Source organism: Leptonotus elevatus, chromosome 14 (genome assembly GCF_054856555.1).
Source record: "Leptonotus elevatus isolate MCC_2025b chromosome 14, RoL_Lele_1.0, whole genome shotgun sequence".
Classification (NCBI taxonomy): Eukaryota; Metazoa; Chordata; class Actinopteri; order Syngnathiformes; family Syngnathidae; genus Leptonotus; species Leptonotus elevatus.
In genome coordinates, this window is record NC_141252.1 from 22098799 (window position 1) to 22123614 (window position 24816).

Below are 24816 nucleotides of genomic sequence, written 5' to 3' on the forward strand. Positions count from 1 at the left end.
ACCGCCGTCAGGAGACCCGAGGGGACCAAAGAAAACAAAGGAAAGTGAAATCCAGCACCGACCAGACACCACCCATCGCTACCATTCTTTTAATGCAACATGAACTGTCATGTGTGCATATTTTTCCAGTGGAGTTAATGCATACAGACAAACTTGTCGACTTCCTCCTTCCCCCTTTCTGTTAAAGGGCAGCAGAAACACTGCTGGTCTTTTTGAGAAACATCCAGAAAGAACATCTTGTTGTAGTCAGGGATGACAAGAGCCACAGCTGATGACAAGAACTGTTTAAGCAGAACAAAAGAGTTTTCAGCGGCTGGAGTCCAAGAAAGAGTATATGATAGGTTTCTCATTCCTTTTTCATTAACTAATTGTCTGAGAGAATGAGTCAGTTCCGCAAAATCCGGAACATGATGTCTGGAATAGTTGCAAAGACCCAGAAAAGCCAACATTTGTTTTGACATTTGTTGGTTTTGGGTGATGGAGGATATTGTCTTTGTGAGAGGGAGACATTCCTGTTCCGTGGCGTGAAATCAGACGTCCTAGAAAGGAAACCAGTGATCGGGTAATCTGGAGTTTAGACTTGGAACACTACAGTCCAACAGAGGCCAAATGAGAAAGCACCTGACCAAAGACCTGGTGGCTTCAAGACAAAAAGTTTAAGTTGGAGCTGCCAGCAAGAGGTCATCTACATACTGCACCAAAAGAACATCCGGAGGAAGTTGGAGAGGTGACAGCAACTGTCGAATGTAATCATTGAAAAGTCCAGGAGACAACACAAAGCCTTGAGGAAGACGAGTGTCCAATATCTTTCTTCTCAACAGGTAAAATAGGCGTGTTATAATCAGAATTTCAAACAACACTCCTGCTTTAAGCAAACCGTCAATTGTTTCCGAAATGCCAATCATCCCAGCCTCTTTTACAGAGTATTGGGGAACATATATTTATCTTGGTTTCATCTAAAACACAATAGGTAAGACGTTACAGAGACCAACATCAGTGGGATCCATGGTCCACAGCGATTTGTGGGAAAAAAATCAAAAAGATAACCAGCAAAATCACTGTCGGTTGTTTCACGTCCATGGTGCCTGTCCAGAAGCTGGTGCTCCAAAACGGAAGTGGGTAAAAATGTGTTAGACTAAATCCAATAAGCATCAAGTGACGGGGAAATTAATTTTGCCAATCAGTGGCCTGTGTGCATGCCAGGACAAACGGACCCAAATCTTTCGCCGCGTGCTGGGATGACACCATCAAGGAGACATGTGGGAGTGGTTCAGGAGTCGGACACCGAAAAGGCGACACCCGGTTTGCCTGCAAACAAATTACCCATGTTCAATTCCAATATGTTTATTTCAATTTCCTGAAATGCCTCGCTATAGATCTCATCCCCTGATCTGCCATAGTACAGAGTGCAATGCATTCAATCAGTTACCATATCATAAGATCTGAGGTTACGAACCCAAGGTGACCAGAAAGCTCAGAAGTGCTCAGCTTCGAGCCAAAAACTGGCGTCAATATCCACTCTTGCCCAGTAGATGTCGGCAGTGGCGCATGCCACAGGGCATTGTTCAACAAGCGGGAACTGGGAGGTGGCACTGGAGGCAGACGAGGCAGAGCAGCAGTAGGAGTTATCATCCGGAAATTCCAGGATAAGTCCATCAGGGCTGCATTTGATGAGACGGCATGTGACAATGAGGAGATCTCTGCCCAAAACATTGACTGGACAGTTAGGTGCAAAAACAAAAGAATGCAAAAGAGTCTGTGAAAAAACATTGAACAGTTACTGAGCATGTGGATTCAGGGCACCATCATTGTGGAAACTGTCCACCAGAGTGAGGCAGATACTGTTGGTTTGGCACCGGTTGTTGCTGCTGCGTGCAGTTTGTTGGCCTCTGCCTCTCCACCCAGACGCTTGAGGTCACTGTCTGCAATCGCGGGCCCAATGACCAGGCCGTCCACAATTGAAGCACATGTTAGGCCACCCAGGGGGCGCACATTGACCCATGAATGAACCTGCTTGATACATCATGCACTCGGAATCGACAGAGGGAGATGAGATCACAGCAAGAGTGGTTTCTTCCTTAGACTCTTTTTCTTTAGCATGTCTCCTTAAATGATGTTTAAGATGTGACAACCACCGGTCAACCTCAGCACCGTAAGAACCGGATTGGCCTCCATTGCCTGTGCCACAGACTTGGGAACGCCCTTCAAAATGGCTGCTCGGAACACTTGCGAATGCAAGGCGGAGGCCGTAGGGGCGTGTCCTGTTTTCAGAGTGTAATCAGTGAGGGCCCGATCAACAAAAGCCGCTGGACCTTTGGAAGACGGAGTCAGGGTGGGCACCTGAAAGATTCTGGACATGACACTTGACACTTTAATTCTGCTACTTGATTCTGTAAATGAGCAATGTACAACCTGCTCTTCACCTCCCCACCCGAAGGGCCTCCAGCTGCGCGTTCCGCAGCGTCATCATTCTTGCTTTCGCTTTCATTTCCAGAACTTTCTTATCATTCTCTCTCACCCTCCCTTTTGGAGACAACCTGTTAATCTTTTCTTCTTTTTTATTTATTTTTTGTCGCCTCTCCCCTCTCTCTCACCTCCTTCCTAGACTGTTTCAATGCACTACCCATTGCCATCATTCTAGCCTTAGCCATCATCTTATCTACTTTTCTAGTTTTCTCTGACTTTTCTTCCTCTTGGAGACAACCTATTCGTCCTTTCTACTTCTTTTTCCAACAACTTTCTTTTCTTCACACATGCTTGTTCCACCTCTTTCATCAATGACACCAACCAAGCGGCGGTTGACAATGAAGGAAACCATCCACCCTCACAAAAAGTTTTCATCCAGTTATTCAACAATCCTTTCTCTCCTTCTCTATCTTTTTCTTAGTTATTTACTTACTTCCTTATTTATTTATTTATTATTATTTATTATTTTTTTTTATTATTACATTTTTGTTACTTCATTGACGTCTTATTGTGGTACCACAGTTACACATAGGCCTTCTCTTTTCGAACCTTAATTTATCAAAACCACTCGAACTTCTTATTCTCTTCTGTCTCTTCTTTCTTATGCGCTTATTTCTTTGTAACGTTACCTCATATACAAGGACTTCAGTTTCTAGGATTCTAAAATAGAACGAAAACCACCTTGTATATTTAATGTCTTAGTAAAACCAAAAACAAGGATTTCTTATTTCTAGGATTCCATAATGGAACAAAACTACCTTGTGTTTTAGATTTACTAATATCTGTTCACTCAGATCTCATATACAATTTAGTCACAAATTAAATGATGTGAAAACAGGTCTCGGCGTATTCAACAGACAGAAAATCAACTAGGAGGATAAATGTCCTCTTACCTTTCATTAGTTTGACGCCAGATGTTCTGTCTGTTGATCAACAACTCAGCCCGAAATCACGTCGGGGTCACCAATTGTTGGAAGATAAGCTTTTTCTTCTGCGTGTTCGTTGTCTTTCGGGTAGTGAGAATAATGATTATCTAAATACAGGCTGGAGATCGATGAACAGTTCCTTCGAAGGTTTTATTTTTACAGAATATTCCAGGCACAAGTGAGTGTTGAGGGTCTTCTGCCCAGATTTATTTATAACTGTTTTAATTTAGTCATAACTGTTTTAATTTCCTTATTTCCTCAGTAAGAGCTTTGTGAGTGTTATCGCATTGTCGTCATGACTGGGGGACCTCATCTATTTCCACAACAATGGGCCATTGTCTGTGGTTGGAAGAGTGTCTGTAATCAATGATGTCTTTACTTTAAAGTCTTATCGTCATGACTGGGATCTCATCAATTTCCACAACAATGGGCCATTGTCTGTGGTTGAAGTGTCTGTAATCAATGATGTTTTTAAAGTCTTATCGTCATGACTGGGATCTCATCTATTTCCACAACAATGTAATCAATGATGTGTTTAAAGTCTTATCTCATGTCCGGTGAACTCCAAGTGGGCTGTTTGGAAGGGGCGTTGTGGTACCGCCCCTTCAAGATAGTATAAGAATGTTGTGAGTCCGCTGTAACTTCACACTTGCGAGAAGCTGCAGCAATGTTCTGTAAACTCGCTTGTGTCCGGAATATTCTGTAAAAATAAAACCTTCGAAGGAACTCTTCACCGATCTCCAGCCTGTATTCGGATAACCAACATTCTCACTACCCGAAAGAAAACGAACACGCGAAGAAAAATATTATTTTCTTCAACATGAGTTACAGGCAATGGCTGTAGCTTCTCACAAGTGCCAAGATTACAGACACTTACAACATTCTTATACTATCTTGAAGGGCGGTACCACAAAGCCCCCAGCAAACAGCCCACCCGGAGTTCACCGGACATGAGATAAGACTTTAAAGACATCATTCAAACACATTGACTTCAATCACAGACAATGGCCCATTGTTGTGGAAATAGAGGAGGTAAACCAGTCATGACGGCACCTGGCAGAAATTGCGATAACACTCACAAAGCTCTACTGAGGAAATGAGAAAATTAAAACAGTTATGACTAAATCTGGGCAGAAGACCCTCTTCAGTAAACACAATGAATTATGCAATAGTCAATACATTCATTATGATTGTAATTCACTCTGAATTTCACTGGCAACAATACGTGCCAGCGCTGGGGTCAACAGCGTGCCCATAGTAAAGCAGAGGAAATTTACCAAAAGGGACCACAATATGACTGAAGGTAAGAGGGTTAATAATACAAAACAATTTTCATTATATATTTTCAGGGCTATGTATGAACTATGTATGATTCATAGATCATGTCTCTGTCATTGGCAGTGAACGGACCCTCCAGTGTGAGCAACTTGAAAGGGGAATGGAGAGAGAAATTTAGAAGAGCGCTCGCTTCAGAAGATTTTTTGAGAAGACTTTAGTGTGTGAGTGTGTGTGTGTGTGGGGGGGGGGGGTGTATGTGTGTGGTTATCGTTCAATAAAGTGTTTTATATGCTAAATGGCTGCTTTTTTATATAGCGCTATAACTACGCCATGTGGTGCCCAAAGCGCTTTACAAAGACTGACATTCACCCATTCACACACCAATGGTCGGCTGCTGCCACACAGGTGGGAGCAAATCGGGGTTCAGTGTCTCACTCAAGGACACTTGGACATGGTCACCAGGGGGGAGGATTGAACCAATAACCTCACGGATGGGAGACGTCCACTTTACCACCACGACCACTGAGCTGTTGCACTGTTCTTTGTGCATTTTTGTGCACCGCCCATACTACAAGGCCACAGGTTCTGTGGACATTAAATGTTTTAGGCATCAGTAAATGTAGGCTACTCAAATGCATCAATGTTGGTCAAGAAATTGGGAAAAAAAAGATGAATGTTTAGGCTATTGTAACTGTCTTTTGCCTAAATCCGAAACTAACGATGTGCTGTAGTTTATGAGACAAAAAAGTAATTTTATCAAATCGTTATGTATGTTGGGGCCCTCAGACGGTGGACTTTTTATTTATTTAAAGAAAGTACTTAAAACCTTCCTTTTCAGAAAGGCATATCAACTTTGATTTTTATGATTGTTTTATTTTATTTAGTGTTTCTTTTTAATTGGTTTTACCGTTTGCTACTTTTTAACATATTGGTTTTATTGTTGTGTTTTATGTTGTACCTAGAGTAGTTTTACCACACAATGCTTTTTACTTTTACTTGAGTAGATGTGTGAAGAAGAAACGCTACTCTTACTCCGCTACATTGGGCTCACTAGAGTCGTTACCTGCCGCCCCATTCATGTATTAGATTAACCGTATTTTCACGTAAGTGCTCCACTTGACAGCATTTCCGCGGACACATTGAGGCGCAATTCTCGTAATGTCCCGTCTCGCGCGATCTTGCAGTTCTGTAGGAGCTGCTCATGATGTTTACAGAAGACAGACAGACGCCCGGAGTTGTTAATATTACTTTAAAAACATCTCCCTCCCCTCATCGCACGGATTCGGCCATTTGTTTATAACTTATAACTCGTGTTATGGTGCGGACGGATGGATTTCAACAACGATGTGCGCCGTATGTCGCTCGTTGCCAGGGGCAACGGCCATTTCTCATGCAACAATATGGGACATGCGTTGGCTCCATAACTGAATAGCTTTGTGCGTAAAAATACTTGTTCCGATGCTAAAGCGAGTGGCCGCGTACTTCCTTTTATTTTATTTCCTGCGTGACCAGGCGGGGGTCATATGACTATGGAATGTGCAAAAAGTGTTTCCATTACTCTTTATCAAAATACTTCCATTTCGACATGTTTAAAAAAACACCTTTTGAGAGCGTAAAAACTTTTTTGCGATATTTGAGAGTTGCTTTGAAAATCATGTGTTTCCATTATCAGCTTGCTTTTGCGCAACTTGCCTTATGCGCAAAACTGAGGGTAATGGAAACGCACCTTGTGACTGTTGCGTGCAGTGCTTACACTAAGAAGAGTTCTATGTGATACTTGGGTAAATCGTCGCACGTTTGTTTGACTCGGTGACGGGCAGAAGAGAGCCATTGTGCACATTTAAATATAAATATACATCTATGTTTGACTCTATTTCGCTGTTATTTAATTAAAATATTTGCTGGCGCTTTCGTTCGAGATCAAAAGCCTCTGTTAATCGACGTACGCATGAGCGTTATACTTAATTTTATTTTTGAAATTGAATAAACTTTCTGTACTTTTATTTTGGAATTAATCCGAGCTTCCGCCGTCGAGCTCGCATCAGCGGTGATAGCTCCAGGCTGCAGGAATACACTCTGACCGTCACGTCATAATTCTTGCCTTTTTGACTTCTCCCTTGGCAACAAAAATAAAACAAACCCGGACGCTTGCTGTAATTTCTCGTCGACAAGAAGATGGACAAATTTACTCAGGCACAGAGAAGAGTTTTTATCAACGATATCGACTCATTCACATCTAAATGTATTGCAAAGGTAAAACCTTTTGGAATGAGTAATTAAAACATCGTCGGGAAATGTGTGTCGTTAACGTGTTTCTTCTGACAGTGTCTTTCTAAACATACGGTTGAAGCTGATTGCTCGGCTGAGAAAGACAGTGGGACATCTAAATCAAGCGACACTGGGTCGCAAAGTTACAAGGTCGTTGGAACGATTTCAGATGTTTTGGAGGAGATCACACCATATGTGTCGGAAGCATACATTGTAAGTACCGACTTAATTTCAACACAAAATAATAAACCCAGAAACTGAAAAAGTGACTTAAATAACCCTATTTCTATTTTTTATATTGCAAGCGACCAAGTAGGGAAAGCATTCTTCAAAAACTGATGGAATGTGACATCATCATCTATAACATTACTCAGCATTCTGAGCAGGTAGAGGAAGCCCGCTGGGCAGTTACAGGTAGGCATATATATATATATATATATATATATATATATATATATATATATATATATATATATATATATATATATATATATATACACACGATAATTGACTCAAATCCGTGATCCGATCCGAAACGTGACTTTTGTGATCCGTTGCACCACTAATAGATATATAACACTTTACTATGTATTAGTTTCCATTAAACCAGGACGCAATTCTTATCTTGTATAAATGACTGGATTGACAGCTTTATTTTAAAGCCAGCAAGCTTTGTCTCGCTCTGGTGCACAGGGTAGCATGGATGTAATGGTGGAGTAAAGATGTTACAAGCAAGCTAAGAAGTTAACGCTATTTTAATGTTTGTTTTAATAGACATTGATGTCTGACTGACATACATGCCTCTACCCTGGGCCCGTTTTTTCTTCTCCCCCTTTCTTAATGCACCATCTGAGGGCTTGGACCTTTTCATTGCAATTTTTTTTTTTTTGCCCTGCAATTTGGCACCCCCTCTACTAGATGGCGCCCTAGGTGACCCGCCCAGTTCGCTTGTCCGGACCTGAGCATATGTACATGAAATTCATATAGGCATACACCATATCAAAATTTATGAATCATATCCTTGCAGGCACTACTCCACTGAACACAGCATCTGAGTGTATGCGAACAGTACAACATTGAAATTGTTATTTGAAGTAAATTCCAGTCTTGAAAATAATTCACACAATTGATTGCACAGCACCTGGAAAGGCTAAGCAAAATTACAAGAGTTGTTTTCTGTTTTGTGTAATTGCAGCCCTCCATGCCGAAAAAAATAATTTTCAGCAGCAAAAGACGTTTATCCTCATCTCTACAGTGATGACTTGGGCGTGCAGTGAGCCAATCAATTCGGTAGGTATTTTGTAAACCGTTCTTATGTCTGCTCTCCACGTAATACAGAGGAAACTGAAGCTGCGAGCAGCTATAAAGGGCCTCACGACCCTCTAAAATATCAATGATTTTGCAAGGCCTGATGTGTGTGCCAAGTTTCATGTTTTCACCCAGGCAGCACCATGGCAACAGCCTAAACATCACCCTAATCATGACTAGATAAAACACCCAGAATTCCGAAGTAAAATTAAAATGGCGGCCTTCCCTTTTTTATTTTATTTTTATTTTTTTTAAAAGAGCTCAGTATTGTTCATTCGGTAATGTCATCATCATTGCTCTTTTTTTTTTTGGTATGTCTTTTTTTTCTTTTTCTTTTGAAAATGGCGGCCTTCCGTTGACTCTTTTTTTAAAAAACTTTTTTTGTAGGTCTTAGCTGTTACATACGTCTCCCAATTTATTTGTATTCATTTTTTTAGCTCTAGGCGAAACGTACAACCAGACATGCTGCTTATGTTCTGTTACATCGAGATCTTATTGTGAGTTGTCATTTTGCTAACTATGAATGTTAAGTTTATGTTAAAACTTATTTAGAATCAGCATACATTGTTGTCTGAACATTTTGCACAGGAATTAATTTTGAATAAATGAAACCTTTAAATAAACATTTGTTGGGTTTATGGACTATATGCCACGGAGGAGGCGGGACTTCCGACTGGAGCACGTGGTTGGGTGGTGCGGGAGCACGTGGTTGGGTGGTGCGAGTGTTGGAACGCGGACAGCAGTGCCCGGAAACGGCGCTGATGTGTTAATCCCAGAAGTCGGAAGTCCGTGGTATCTACCCCATTAGATTAAAATCGATTAAAATCGTAATCGTCCTGAATGACTGAAAATATCGAGATTTTATATTTTGGCCATATCGCCCAGCCCTAATTTCAACTATGAAACAGTCAACGGTCTTCTACATGCCAGAGGACAGTGCAGTATTTGCATCACAGCCTTGTTTCACTGGGATGCCTTTTTTTTTTTTTTTTTTGTAGGAGCCATGTAATCTATCACGTTTTGCCAAATTATAATCTATTTTACTTTCGGGATCATCGAATGCCAATACTCATCATTCCTTTGTTGATGCAAATGTTCCTGCTGTGTTGGAACAGTTCCTTGAATTCGGCCACAATGTATCTGAAGACCGGGTGGATTTTGTGAAGCTTGTCATCTGGATTGTGTGACAAATTTTTATTGAAATGGTGGAAACGCCAGATGTTCTGGTACCTGTTTCTTGACTTCATTTGGTTTAAAAAAGAATGTGGTCTCAATCTCATCCACAGTCCAGGATTTATGAATGCTTGTCTTATTGATGTAGTGTCGTAGTGTTAATGTACTGACGTGCATAAATGTTTGTCTGATTGGCAATGTGCTGAAAAATCTCACCCCTGGGTCGGCAATGCGCCACGCCCCTGGGTCCTAGTGTTGACGCGAAGGGGAAAATTGTGAATGAGAATTTTATTGTGTGTTTCTTAACTACAGTATTGTTACTTGTTATACTGTACTGCATACTGCACTATTTGTGAAAGACTTATCTAGTGACTTACGAGTTTGATGTATTCCTTTAAATAGTCTTTTAAATTATATATATTTTTCTTTTACATTATGGCCAGGGGACTACAGATGAAAAATAGCTGTCTGGCTAATTCTGGCTTTTAAAACCATGTTTAACCAAGTGTTTTGTGAAATTGCACTGTCCCCTTTAAAATAAACCAATCTCAATCTCAGTAATTGATGGTGTCTTTTGTGACAATACTGGTACCTCTAACAAAAATAATTCTTAAGTGTGAGCTGCTTATACTGTAATCCCTGGTTTTCACTTCCTTTGCCATGTTCTCCTTAACTTTCTCTCTCCGCCTCTCTTCTTCTCCCAATGACTAAATCGGATCTTGTCCAAAAGAGTCATCATGAACATCTATTGACCATAGTTAGTCATTGCAGTATTTGATCAGCTTGATACTGAGAGCACAGCTGGCCAAGGCGTTCTTCTCCCTATTTACATAAAAAAAACATAGTTTCCGGCAATTGATGTCAACAGCGCTTCTCGTTAAGAGTTAATGTAATGATTTTTTTAAATTTTTGCTTGGGAGTAAAGCGTAGTGTTACCCACACAGGAACTGAGATATGTAAAGTCCAGTGTGTTTGCCCATTCCTGTATGCTGTACGTGTTGCCATAATAATGTCTCAAAGTGACCTCCCTTTTATTTTCTGTCATAGGATGAGCTGGAGCTTCCTTTTACAGATGATGATTTTAGAAGAAGGAAACCTCATCCAAACTTTCAGAAGCACCTTGAACTGGAGAAAATGGTTGCCAAACTTGGCAAGATGGTGCGTTTAAAAAAAAATTCATATATATTTTTATGTATATTGGATCATAAATATGTGGTTTTAGTACATCAACTCACTCGGCCTGGGTAGCTGCAGCTGCTGCTACTACTACTGCTACTATTGCTAATACTACTACTACTACAATTTTTTTTCACGAGATGATTTGTGAACAAAGTTACATGGTCATACATACATACATGGAACAAAAGAAAATGTACACACCCCCATTCTAATTATAGGTTTCTGTGGTATGAAAAAAAGGGACGAAGATGAATAATTTCAGAACTTTTTCCACCGTTATATTGAATGTGAAATAATAATGATAATAATAATAAAAAGACTGACTTAATGGTTTGCAGTTGCACAAGTGTGAACACACTGTTTGTATGTGTCTGTGTTCAAAATTTACCAATCATGTTAGGGTCTGATTAGCGGTGGCCCCCAGGCGAGTGGCCACTATGGCACTTCATCGGGCCACTAAAATGCTACAGAGGCTGGCCCAAATGGGCCAAAACTTGTTTCAAAAATGTATATGACACAATCAACACAATCTTGTGGGGGGAAAAAAACTGTAAAACACAATAAAAAAGCAGTGTATCTATCTAGTCACCTACTGTATCCTTACCACTTTCTTAGTATTCGTTCAACTATGAACTACTCAACCACTCAAAACTCAACCTCATGCCTATTCATCCCTGCACGCTGAACACAAAATATCATGGAATTCAATATGGAGGTAAATATGGTGCAAAACTAACTTGTAAAAAATTTTTGTACCTGTAGAAAAAAAGTCTAAATTTATCTGTAAAAGTCGTGATTTGTACCTGTACAAAAAGTGTAAATTTGTACCTGTAGAAATGACAACTTGTAGTCAAAGAAGTCGCCACTAGGAGTCACAAGTGTTTTTTCTGCTGCTGTCCAGTCACGTGAGTTTTGCACCAAATCTCTCGCTACAAATGGTGCAAAACTGATTCGTACTCGTAGAGCGCCGTGATTTGTACTCGTAGAAGAAGAGGGCGGGTTCTGGAGGATTTGGGCGGGCTAAAGCTCAACCTCATTGGTTGAGTGAACGACAGTGGGTTGAACTCAAATGACGCCCATGCACAAGTCCGCAATTCCAAACAGAGTAGCCACACCAGTTTACGCGTCATTTTGGAAGAAGAGGACGTCCCAGGCGTGAACATTTCAACATGGTTCAATATACAAACACTGTGTGGAACAGCTTAAACGTTGATTGACATGCAGAGCACTCCAAGTGGGCAGAAAGAAAGAAGTTTTAGTATGAAGGTAAGATTTATTGTACGAACATAGCTCGTAATCCGGTGCTAGCTAGCTAGCTCATCTCATGTTGTCACGAAAACTGAACACATTGAAGTCACGATTTTTATTTCAAGATTTGAAGCCTACCAGTGTAAACATACGATCAATAGCTTGTACCTGTAAAAAAAATATATCTAAAAAAGTACCTCAACTCAAACTGCTGCTTAGTGCTTAGATGTGAAAATTACTATAGAGCTACAGAACCCTATTGAATGTTTTACAAGATAACCTAAACCTATAACCAAAAGTGGACAGTACTCAGCTACTTGTATTTGATTAACATTATATTTAAGCATCTGTACTCTTACTATCATAATAAAATGAAAACAAAACGTTTTTACTGCGAGTGGATCTTTAAGCCTCTACAGGTATTTTAACCTAAAACCTTTATCCTCTGTATTTAATCATTTTATTTTAAATATTACAATTTATTGATAAATGTCAGTATTTTTGCAATGAATGCTTTGCAAAGAGTTTAAAAAAAACAGGCTCTTACACTCTTAGTTTACTCATCACTCACAGTACTCAAATATTTGTGCAAGTATTTTTTCTGCGCTTTTAATTTCTACTTGAGTTACATTTTCCAATTTAACATTACTATTATTTAAATATTGGCTATTCTGCTTTTGAAATGCTAGTCTATCTGTATCACTAAGATGTGAGCAGTGTCACTGTCACCTAGCTAATTTAACAAAAGTAACTAGGTCAAATGTTAGTTTATTTATTTTTAATTAAATGAGAATCTCATAAGTTTCAAAATATTGCTCAAAAGGTGGAGACAACTGCTGGAGACACTGCTGAAGCATCAGTGAAAAGGATGAGCCACTCCATCAGCAAGCAGCCAAGAGACAGGAGATGACACCTGGGGGTATCTATCAAGCCGGATTATGGAAAATTATTTTGCAGATCTTCTGCTGATAAGAATGTAGCAGGCGGTGGTCCCCTCCCCCACCTGTGGCAGTGGTCTTAGTCTTTTTTTCTGGTGGCTACAATAATTGGCAACATATATTTACAGCTCAACACCCATTTAGTCTTATTTTTTATATATATTGTTATAGGCTACTTGCCGACTTGTTGCCATGATCGCTTTTGGCTACTGTTGAGATGTAACAGTGAAGAATGAATATGTAGGTCAATTTGAAGTGCTTTACATTAAATTAATAACACGATTAATGTGAAATACACATCTAACATGAAACAATTATAACTTATATATTTAGTCTGTCGTTTTTTTTTTTGTTTTGTCAATGATATTTCCCTCGTCTTATTGATAGCAGCAGTATTGCCTTTTTTGGTGAGTCTTGAATTCCTTATACAACTCCATCAATAACTTTTGTTCTGTTTGTGAGAATAATACTGTTCTCGTCTTGGATGGATGCAGAAACGGCTCTTCTGGACATCAAATAAAACATTTCAAATGATGCACAATCTTGTTTATTGAATGATACATGTTGTTATTTGATCTGACTATTTCAAATAACTCTCAATATGGATTAAATTGTACTCCTTTAACATTTCAAACTCAAAATTGGAAGACATTTAGAAAGCATAATTTCTTCACTTTCCCAAAGGTGATTGCAGTGCAATTCTCTCAGAACAGTAACCAGTGTATCAAGGATTCTCATTTGTTGGACTTCACAGCCACTTTGAAGCAGGTTTGACGTCACACCATGTGCAACCGTCTAGAGATGGATCAAGAAGTAGCTTTGATTAACTGCATGCTGGCAGCTGTGCAAACAGAATGGTTGGGTTAGCATATTCATACAATAAAAAATAATCATAGCTTCCTAGCTGGGTCATTATCAAAACACAGCCACTGACATTATACGTAATCAGTTAAACGTTTAGCTTTATCTTGTTAGCCAGAAAAAAACGTCAATTTTGTCACATCTTAACTCTTTGACCGCCAAAAACGTTTAATAACGTTTAGTAAAATCCAAATGAGTGCCGGCAAAGACGTTAAAAGACGTTCACTATGTTTTTTTTGGGAAACGGGTGGAGGAAAGCCTTGGCCAGCTGTGCTGAAAGTATCAAGCAGATTGAGTTAGTATAATGACTATTTATGGGCACTAGATGGCAGCGATGACTCTCTTTGGACAAGATCGGGTAGGAGTCAGTAGTAGAAGACGGGAGGCGGAGCTAGAGTGTTGAGGGGAGAATGGCTGAGGAAGCGAAAATGGCGACCGGTTGCAAGCAGCTCACGCTTGAGCATTTTTTTCAAAGACGAAAAGCATCGACCAATGCTAAAGAGCACATTGATGATGATGATGGTGACTCCGAGGTTGACGCCGAAGTTGGAAGCGTTGAGGCGGCGGCTTCGATCACGTCGTAAAGCCTCACCGTCTAGCGATGCTAACGGCGGAAAACGTGGTGCACAACCGAGCACTTCTGCACAGGCGGACGTTCAATCGGACGATGAAGAGTACCCCGAGTCCAATGCATATTTATCGGAGGAGTGGGTACAGTCTGATCACGGAGAAGACACTGGTTCTGGACTACGATGCCACCATGAATGGAGTGGATAAGATGGATCAGAACATCTCTTACCACCCAGTATAGGAACTGAAGGACATGAGGAAGCCAGACTTAACACCAGGTCACCGTATCATGACCCTGAGAGTAGACTTGATGACAACATGGCCAAACACACATTGCAGTATATACCTGCTACTCCCCGGAAAAAAAGGCCGGCAAGAAAGTGTTGTAGGGTCTACACGTGAAGGGGCAATCGCAGTGAAACTAATCTGTGGTGCAAATCCTGCTGCGTCACCTTGCACGCAGGGGAGTTTTACACAATAAACCACACAAAAAGAAAAACTGTGGAGTTGAAAAATCCACACAATTGTACCACAGTTGCACAAATTTGTAAATAGTTTGCCAAATTGTTTTGTCAAATTGTTACACTGTTGAATGTAAATAAACGTATTTTGCTATCAAAAAACACTTTTTCATTGTTGGTGTTAGTGTTTTATAGAAGTAAAGCACTGTTTAGGTGTTTACAAATCACGGCGCTCTACAAGTACAAATAAGTTTTGCACCCTTTGCAGCGAGATATATGGTGCAAAACTCACGTGACTGGACAGCAGCAGAAAAAACACTTGTGACTCGTAGTGGCGACTTTTTTGACTACAAGTTGTCATTTCTACAGATCACAAATCACAACTTTTACAGATACAAATTTACACTTTTTGTACAGGTAAATATTTTTGTACAGGTACAAATCATGACTTTTACAGGTACAAATTTGTTTTTACAGATACAAATTTGTTTTTTACAGGTACACATTTTTTTTACAGATACACATTTTTTTTTTACAGGTACACATTTTTTTTACAGGTACAAATCACGACTTTTACAGATACAAATTTAGACTTTTTTCTACAGGTACAATTTTTTTTTACAAGTTAGTTTTGCACCATATTTACCTCCATAATTCAAGCCTCTTGCAATTTCGTTATTACATTACCCTTATTTCTTTATCATATTCATTTTAATCTTTTAATTTTGAGGAAAGGAAATTTCATTGAAAACACAAGTTTAACTAGGCCAATTTGAGCTACTTGCACGTTGGGGTACTGGCAAACTGGAATGTAAATTTGTTGAGAATGGCACCTTTACATGTGGATTTTTTTTTATGTGCCAGGTGTGATTAGTGTGCCAATTTTCATCCATGTTAAAACCTTCAAAATCAGCCTCCTTTTTTTTTGGGGCAAACAATGAATTTCCACGGCAACAGCGTTTCAGGAAAAAATAAAAAGGTCATGTTTCAATACCATCCATCCATCCATCCATCCATCCATCCATCCATCCATCCATCCATCCATCCATCCATCCATCCATCCATCCATCCATTTTCTTAACCGCTTGTCCTCACAAGGGTTGCGGGGGGCGCTGGAGCCTATCCCAGCTGGCTTCGGGCAGTAGGCGGGATACACTCTGAACTGGTTGCCAGCCAATCGCAATTCACATGTTTCAATACCATGAAGGCCTTAACACTCGAGCAAATATGAGGTTGATCTAATTAACCCGCTAGGAGATCAACATAAAATAAAAAACATGTATTTCCTTTAGCCAGTAGGTGGCTGTACTACTACGATGAAAAATAAGTTAGTAATGTCTTCAAGTCTGGACTGTCATCAAATATGTGACATTTTGAGAAAATAAGATCATATAGGTCAAGTTACAGCAGCTTATATTGTCACAGTCAATCATAAGAATTTGCAGCACCATAATAGCCACGTCCTTTGCCCAAAAGTCAGTATATTTGACCTGAGGCATGGTTACCTTTTTAAAGCTTTTCTGACAAATTTTGAACTGCATCCGTTGTATGGGCTCAGCGTAGCATATGAAAAAAAAAAAAATGAAAAAAAGGCGCTACATTTTTTACCGAATATTGTCATATAGATACCTTCAGAACGTGACTATTAACGTACATATGAAATTGGGATTTTCTGGAGCATGAACATAAGTTGTTAAGCATTTCCTCTTTAGTGGCAAAGGAAATATGAAAGTGAAAATTTGGGGGCCCGCCCCCATCATATAGTATTTTGAAAACTGGATTTTTTGTCCTTTTTGCCATGGGCGAAACATGTATAAAGCCCCAGACAACATACTGTGGCTCCCAGGATCATTAGGACATATGAACCCCTCCACCATGTTAAGATGACGGTTTACAGATGAGTGAATTAATATACATTTTTAAAATAATATTACATATAATACTCACATTATTTACCTTATTAAAGGTAATTTTTGCATATTATTTCAGATCAGAGCGTATCAATCTGGTCACCCTTTGATTTATCAGTACACAAGAAGAGGCTCTCAGTTTCAAAAAGGTTGGTGACTGCTGGTCTAGGCCATGGAATTAAGTGGCAAGACAGAAGAAGCCTTGTCTTACAAACCTGCCTACATTTGGCAAAAGCACTAGAAATCTGTCAAATGAGTGTGGAAAAATTGATTCTGGTCTGTTGATCATTGATCTTTGTGGACATAAATCCATAAGGTATGTTTGGGTAAAATACACCGCTGCTCATTATCAAAAGAACACTATACATTAAGTGAAGTATGGCAGTGGCAACATCATGCTTTGGGGCTGTTTTTCTGGGGCCTTAGTCAAGGTGGATGGAGTAAGTAACAGTTCCATATAACAGTGTTAGCACAAAACCTTCAGGTTTTGGCTAGAAAGTTAAAAAAAATGTCAGGAAAAGATGACTACAACATTTGAACTTTACATAGGGTTAATCAGAGGAACTTCACATGGTGCATTGAACATGAGTTTAATGTCACTGTTTAATTCTGAACACGAGTCAGTTTTGAAAGGGTGTGCAAACTTGTGCAACCTCATTATCTCAGTTGTTAATTTATACTTTGGTAACGCTTTATAATAACGTTTGTTAATTAACCATTTGTAATACATTAGTTAAAGATGAAGTCATGAGAACTCATATTGATTTAATAAATTGTAAACATGAAAAGATTAGGAATAAATAATTTACAAATTGTTAGCTAATAATTTGTAAATGCATTAACAAAAGATGAAGTCATGATGAGCTATTATCTGAACTCATGATGAACTAATAATTTGCAACTATTGGAGCGTTATGAACTAATAACTTGCAAATATTAACTAATGATTAACACATGATTAAGAAATATCCATTACAAATCATTAAAATGCATAAACAAAATATAAAGTCATGTTGAGCAAATGTTAACTCATATTGAAGTACAGTAATTTTCAACTATTGAAGAATTATGAACTAAATAATTTCCAAATATTAACTAATGATTAACTCATGATTCAGAAATACCATTAATAATAATTAAAATACATAAGTAAAAAATTAAGTTATGATGGGCAATTGTGAATTCATGTTGAAAAAACCTTTTTGCAGATCCATTCCAACTTTCAATATTGGTGATTCCGCTGTTATCATTTACAACTTATATTTTAATGTGAACAAATTCTCTGCAAATGCCTTACTACCTTTTGTTATCATGAACAAACTATATTTTCATATCAACAATTAATTTACTCATCTTTTTTCAACCCCTATTCTATAGTGGTAAGATATTATCATGTTCAAATGCTTACCATGTTATCTGCTACTATTTGTATCATGAACAAGTATCTTTTCATGTCAACAACACATGTACCATTTTTTACCTGATAAAGTGACCACACACGTACAAAATGTTTCAAGTAACATTTTATTTGTAAATTTCCTCTAAATGTGAAGAAGTCTTTAACTTCAGTATGTTTTACATTGCTAATCTAAAATCATAACATATTTTTCAGACAAATAGCTTTGACGATAACAAAAATGTGTACTACTTTTCCAGTAACAGTATCAACAACTTGAAAACAAAAAGGGTTTTGAACAGGCAGCCCTTTTAACTAACTAGTACAATGTAGATGTATGGACCGGTTTGGTTTCTTAGGTTCACCTCTAGGAATTATTTTTTTTATTAGAACCAATAAATCAACACATGTGCATGCACACACACACACACACAGACACAATAAGCAACTGGAATCACGAATGTGTTACATGGAAAGAACATTTATTTACATACACACACAAAAATCAAAAATATTTACAATCCCTGCACAACTTACCTGCGCACAACAACCTGGGGCTCAAAATAATGACAAAATAATTATTCCTCCAAATGGACATTGTAATTGTTCTCAGTGTTGTGGTATCAACATCAAAGTTGTTTGTCAAAGTGATTAGTCGAAGTGCACTCTTGTTCAGTCAAGTCAACTGCAGTTCACAAGCCTACTACGACGGTGAGGTAGGATCTTGAAAGTTCCAATTACCTGGAAAATTAGTCAGGCACAAGTTCAGGGGTTGCTCACCATCTCTCTCGACATGGAGAACTCAAAATCCAGTTTCGACCTTTGTCAATGGTCAACAACCTAACCTGTATGCAGTATACTGTATACTGATCAAACATTGATTATCATATAGGCATATATTCAATATCTAATATCTAACCCCTTATTAAATCAAACAGGAATTATGATTAAAAAAAATAAACAATTTCTTAAAACATGAAATTAAAAAGTATTTTCATTTCTACCAACAGATACATTTTGGTAACTGAAAAATCTATGAATACAGAATTCCTTTTAACAGAAGCAGCTTGATATTTTTTTCATTCTATTCCAAATGTATTTCAAATAAAATGTACACAGAACATTTAATAAAAAAACATAACCAAAACAAGACGATCGAAAACTCAACACACTATTTCCAACTAAGTTGCCGCTGATACAATACATGACATGTACAATCGCCATTGCGATTGCTTTTAATCATTTAATTTTGGTTTAATTCACTCTGTGTTTCTCTAAGGCAGCACCTGTCTGTCAGCTCACTCTCTCAAGGGTGTGGTCTCAAGCAGGCGAGCAGCTCGAAATGGTAGGTCTCATTTCTACACAAGACACATCTAGTGACTTGAATGCCTTGCTCTCCGGCCGGTGGCCCCTGCGGGGCCCGGGGGTTGTGCCTTGGTGCTGCCGTGGCCTGGGGGGCGCTGGGGGGTTGTGCTTGCTCTGTCCTGGCCGGGGCCAACGGCTCCCCTCTTTGGTAGAGGTTTTCATGCATGCCAGATCCACAACACCGGCATCTATTGAAATTCAAACACAATCTGCTTCTTCATCTGGTCGTTGAATCGGTGGAAGCTGATGTCTGTGGATCTCACTCTGCTTCATCTATCCTTCCTTCCTTTCCTCAGTCTCTCCTTTGGTCTCTTGAGGTCTCCCTAATTTGTTGGAATTTAGATGTTTCTGGGGTTGGTGAAATACTCTAGTTGGTAACCCGGTAGGTAGTAGTGATGTCTGGTCGGTGCTGGATTTCACTTTCCTTTGATCCTTCCTCGGGTCTCCTGACAACCTCACAACTCTTTCTGGATTCTGAAGTATTCGGTTTAGGTGAACGGTATGGGATTTTTAACAGGTTTTAGGTGAGTACACACTAACACGCACACACACAAGCACACACACAAGCACACAAACACACCCGCACATGCACATACTCACATACTTAAATAATAAAGAAAAAAGGAAAAAAAAAGAGAGACAGCAATGACGATGACATGTCCAATCGGTAAAATTACCGAATGAACAATACTGAGCTCTCTCAAAAGGGAAAAAAGAAAAGAAAAGAAAATTAACATGTCAATAAACACTATTATTGTTTTGCGTGTTTCAAATCACATTAACGAGCCAGATAGTTAGCGTCCACTCCAACTGCACGAACACACAGCTTAGTTTTAAAATGCACCTTCTTCAAAACTATTAAGTGCATTTGACTGTTTAATAATGGGGGATTTCGTCTTTGTGCTTGGAGTTTTTCACTCTGGAGCCGGAGTCATATTCATGAAATTACTGCATAGCTTGCCACTACGATAGACATTTGTTCCATGCATCAAGTAAATATAGTAATATAACATCATCACAGCGTTTCAATATAGAACGCACTATGTAAAAATAAGTCAGTTAGCATGATAAACAGGTTTTACCTTTGCATTACGAGGTATATTGTCCCCGGTGTGATCAAAGAATCTCGTCCCAGAGACTCAGCCAGCGACAAGCTTTCGAATCAGCCCCAGTGTAAGGAGAAAAGACGGCATTGACTACATAATGATATAGGTCGTGCGCTGTGAATTCCGGCTGTGTCGGCGATTTGATTAAATAGGTAAAAACTGCAGGCAACTGAACGGGCTGTTTTCAAACTAGCGATCTCCAACTTAAGTAAATAGAGTCCCGACTAAATGTGCAACTTCGACTGACAGGCGAACTTTGGTTGAAGTAGTAGATTCCATGGCTCTATGGGCAATAATAACTTTTAATTTGTAAAATAACAGTCGCAAAGTCGCTAAGTCACTAAGTCGCTCCAGGTCACGTCCACTTCCATTCAACAATCATTTCCTTCCGCTGTCCGTCATCGGGCAGTCACGTGATCACGTGACGTTGGTGCGAATGGTCAATACAGGCTAGGTTGTTGACCATTGACAAAGGTCAAAACTGGATTTTGAGTTCTCCATGACGAGGGAGATGGTGAGCAACCCTTGATCTGAACTTGTGCCTGCCTCATTTTCCAAGTAGCTGGACTTTCAAGATCCTATCTCACTGTCGTAGTAGGCCTGTGAACTGCAGTTGACTTGACTGAACAAGAGTGCACTTTGACTCATCACTTTGACAAACAACTTTGATGTTTATACCACAATGACAACAATTACAATGCCCATTTGGAGGAACAATTATTTTGTCATTATTTTGGGCCCAGTTTGTTGTGTGCAGGTAAGTTGTGCAGGGATTGTAAATATTTTTTGATTTATTATTTTTGTGTTTGTGTGTAAATAAATGTTCTCTCCATTTAACACATTCGTGATTCCAGTCTGTGTGTGTGCATGCACATGTGTTGATTTATTGGTTCTAATTAAATAAATTCTTCCTAGAGGTGAACCTAAGAAACCAAACTGGTCCATACATCTACATTGTACTAGTTAGTTAAAAGGGCTGCCTGTTCAAAACCCTTTTTGTTTTCAAGTTGTTGATACTGTTACTGGAAAGGTAGTACACATTTTGTTATCCTCAAAGCCATTTGTCTGAAAAATATGTTATGATTTTAGATTAGCAATGTAAAACATACTGAAGTTAAAGACTTGTTCAAATTTAGAGGAAATTTACAAATAAAATGTTACTTGAAACATTTTGTATGTGTGTGGTCACTATATCAGGTGAAAAATGGTCCATGTGTTGTTGACATGAAAATATACTTGTTCATGATATACAAATAGTAGCAGATAACATGGTAAGTATTTGAACATGATAATATGTTGCCACTTTAGAATAGGGGTTGAAAAAAGATGAGTAAATTAATTGTTGATATGAAAATATAGTTTGTTCATGATAACAAAAGGTCGTAAGGCATTTGCAGAGAATTTGTTCACATTAAAATATAAGTTGTAAATGATAACAGCCTACAAATATTGGTGGAATCACCAATATTGAACGTTGAAATGGATCTGCAAAAAGGTTTGTATTACAGTCAATACCACAGACACATTTTTCAATGAGTTAATCATTAGTTAATATTTGGAAATTATTTAGCTCATAATTCTTCAATAGTTGCAAATTACTGTACTTCAATATGAATTAACATTTGCTCAACATGACTTTATATTTTGTTTATGCATTTTAATGATTTGTAATGGATATTTCTTAATCATGAGTTAATCATTAGTTAATATTTGCAAGTTATTAGTTCATAACTCTCCAATAGTTGCAAATTATTAGTTCATCATGAGTTCAGATAATAGCTCATCATGACTTCATCTTTTGTTAATGCATTTACAAATTATTAGCTAACAATTTGTAAATTATTTATTCCTAATCCTTTCATGTTTACAATTTATTAGTTTAATATGAGTTCTAATGACTTCATCTTTAATGAATGTGTAATAAACAAAACGTTATTATAGTGTTACCTATACTTTCCCTAAAAAACATTTAAAAAAAATTCTCAATGTTGAACTGTATAGGTGATCATTCAAATTGATAATTGGAAAAAGTTTTGAAGTGATTTATTGTCAGCTCGTTATATCACAAAAAAACTTTTAAAAGGGGTGTGTACACGTTTTACTGTATATCTACTTGTAGGACCTGTGCATACTCGCACATCCTTTATTATTGAAAACTTTTTATTGTGTGAATGCTGAAAGCATTCCTGTTGTTCCTATTCTTTATTTTTATTTTTCTACTCACTTTTTAGTCCTCTTTAAAAACCCTCATACAACACCGTTCAAATCTTAACATGGTCCAAAAATTAATGCCAATCGGGCCACTATTTTTCTCATTCCACATACTTACAGATTTTGCACAATTTAACATTTTATATCAAACATTTCCCCATTCATTTTCAATGGAACAGACAGTCAACTCAGTATTCCACTCCCTTACATATCACTCATCATCATTTACAGGTCTATGATACTGCGCCAGTAGCGCAGTTGGTAAAGTGCGTGGTCCAGAGACCAAGGGGTGGGGGTTTGAATCCCAACTCCGACTGTACATTGCAGATGTGTCCATTTACACAAGACATTAAATGATATGCATATATAATAAATTGTATGGCTGGGACCAAATATCATTTGGCAATATATCCGCAGTATTGATCCATAAAGTGGTATCGCGAAACTTAATTGATAACCATACATTGCTGTGCAGTGTGCGCGCCATGCAGCGCGGCTGCATTACAAGTAGTCATCCATATGTTAATCTGGTAATCCCAGAGGGAGAGCAGCACTGCAACTCAAAAAAAGAGATTAACAAGAGTGTAGCCTACTAGCTATTGGCCAATATGTTTGCCTTGGACCGGGAACAACCAACGAACGGCGCTTTCCCTCTTCACTGGCCGCTACCGCTTAATAATGGTTAGTTTCTTGTCCTCTCCTTTTAGTAATGTGCTTAAATTCAGCAGGTCGTCTCGTCTGATCTCAGGTCAGAAGGAGGAGGCGATCGGCGGTGTGAGGGATCCACTGCCGCCTCGTCCAGGTTTCAAGGTGGCCCCCTCGGCCGAGCCCGGGGGCCGAGACTTGGGCTGTACCGTACTCTACCGGCAGCCGCACCGCATGGTGCCCCGCGGGCTCCCCCGTTTTTGTAATATGTTTAAACTCAATGGGAGAGGCTTTGAGATGGCCGCCTGCAGCCGCGTTGCGGCTGCACGCCGGGGAACGGGTCCTCTCCACCAGCATCCGCGTGGGCCGGGCCAGCACTGGTTTTGCGCTTAGAAGAACGGGAGCCGAAGCGGCCTGCAACAGCCCCAGCCCAACGGCGGGGCGCCCCACTCTCGATCAATGGGGAAGCGACGCTCAGAAGAAGACAGATACGTAACAACTTCCAAGTGTCGATGGTTAATGGGTCATGCAATTCACAAGTCCAAAACAGATGAATGAAATTGAAAATACATGCTAAAATATCACTTTCCTGATTAAAAAATAAACAATGAGTTTATGAGTGAAAAATGGGCCATACTGGCAGGATGATCCCTTCTTTTTTTTTAAACTACACATGTTAAGGTTAATAACGTCAATATTTAAGTACCCACCCCAAAAAAAAAGGCACAAAAAATAAGTATTGCAGTAGATATCGGATCACTACCAAGGTATCGGATTGGATCATGATAGTGAATTGTCCCAGCCCTACTAAATATCATTATGCATTATTAAAAAATTTTATGTAGATTAAACCCATAAAATCCACATGCATTTTCAATGACACCTTTCAGTATTATTCACTTTATTCATATGCAGTTTCATGTTTTTTTTTTAATAGGTCAGTTAGCTCGATGGATAAATTTTTGCCTAGCAACTGGGAGACTATGGTTCGTATCTTGGGTTTTAAAATAATAATCATTGTCAACTTATGTAACATCCATTAACCCCAGCCATTTTTCCAAGAAAGTGAAACATTATTATTTTTGTCAATACTATTCCATATTTTCAATACAAAAATTCACTCATTCAACATGGCAATCTGCAAATTCAACGACAGCTTTCAGTATTATACTGCATTATTCAATAGAATTACATACCGTGTAACTGATTTTTATAGGTCCACAATAGTGGAGTGGTTAATTAAAGCACATACCTAGGGTGTGGGAGATCTGTGTTTGAATCCCGCTTGAAACTGATTTTGGTCCAAGTCCAATTTGATGTAATAATCAGTGTTCAATTATTCAACATCCATTATATTCAATGCCATTTCACATTATTATTATTGTAAACATTCCACAAGCATTCCACATACATTAAAATACACTTAACAAAAATATAAACGCAACACTTCTTTTTGTTCCCATTTTTTATGAGATAAACTCAAAGATCTAAAACTTCTTCTACATAC

The 24816-nt window shown here is 38.7% G+C and overlaps 1 protein-coding gene across 9 annotated transcripts in view; it reads left to right on the plus strand.

Moving 5' to 3' along the window:
- Positions 1 to 5866: 5866 nt before the first annotated feature.
- ak7b (adenylate kinase 7b) overlaps positions 5867 to 24816 on the plus strand; it is a 125686-nt gene continuing 106736 nt past the window's right edge. For 8 of the 9 annotated variants that reach the window (XM_086094527.1, XM_086094523.1, XM_086094528.1 and 5 more), the window contains exons 1-5: positions 5867 to 6923; positions 6996 to 7151; positions 7244 to 7352; positions 8134 to 8228; positions 10467 to 10577. In XM_086094527.1, the coding sequence (XP_085950653.1) occupies positions 6846 to 6923; positions 6996 to 7151; positions 7244 to 7352; positions 8134 to 8228; positions 10467 to 10577 (549 nt within the window). In that variant the 5' untranslated portion in view covers positions 5867 to 6845. Of the gene's footprint in view, positions 6924 to 6995; positions 7152 to 7243; positions 7353 to 8133; positions 8229 to 10466; positions 10578 to 24816 lie in introns of those variants that run through there. The other variant, XM_086094529.1, reaches the window with a different exon arrangement.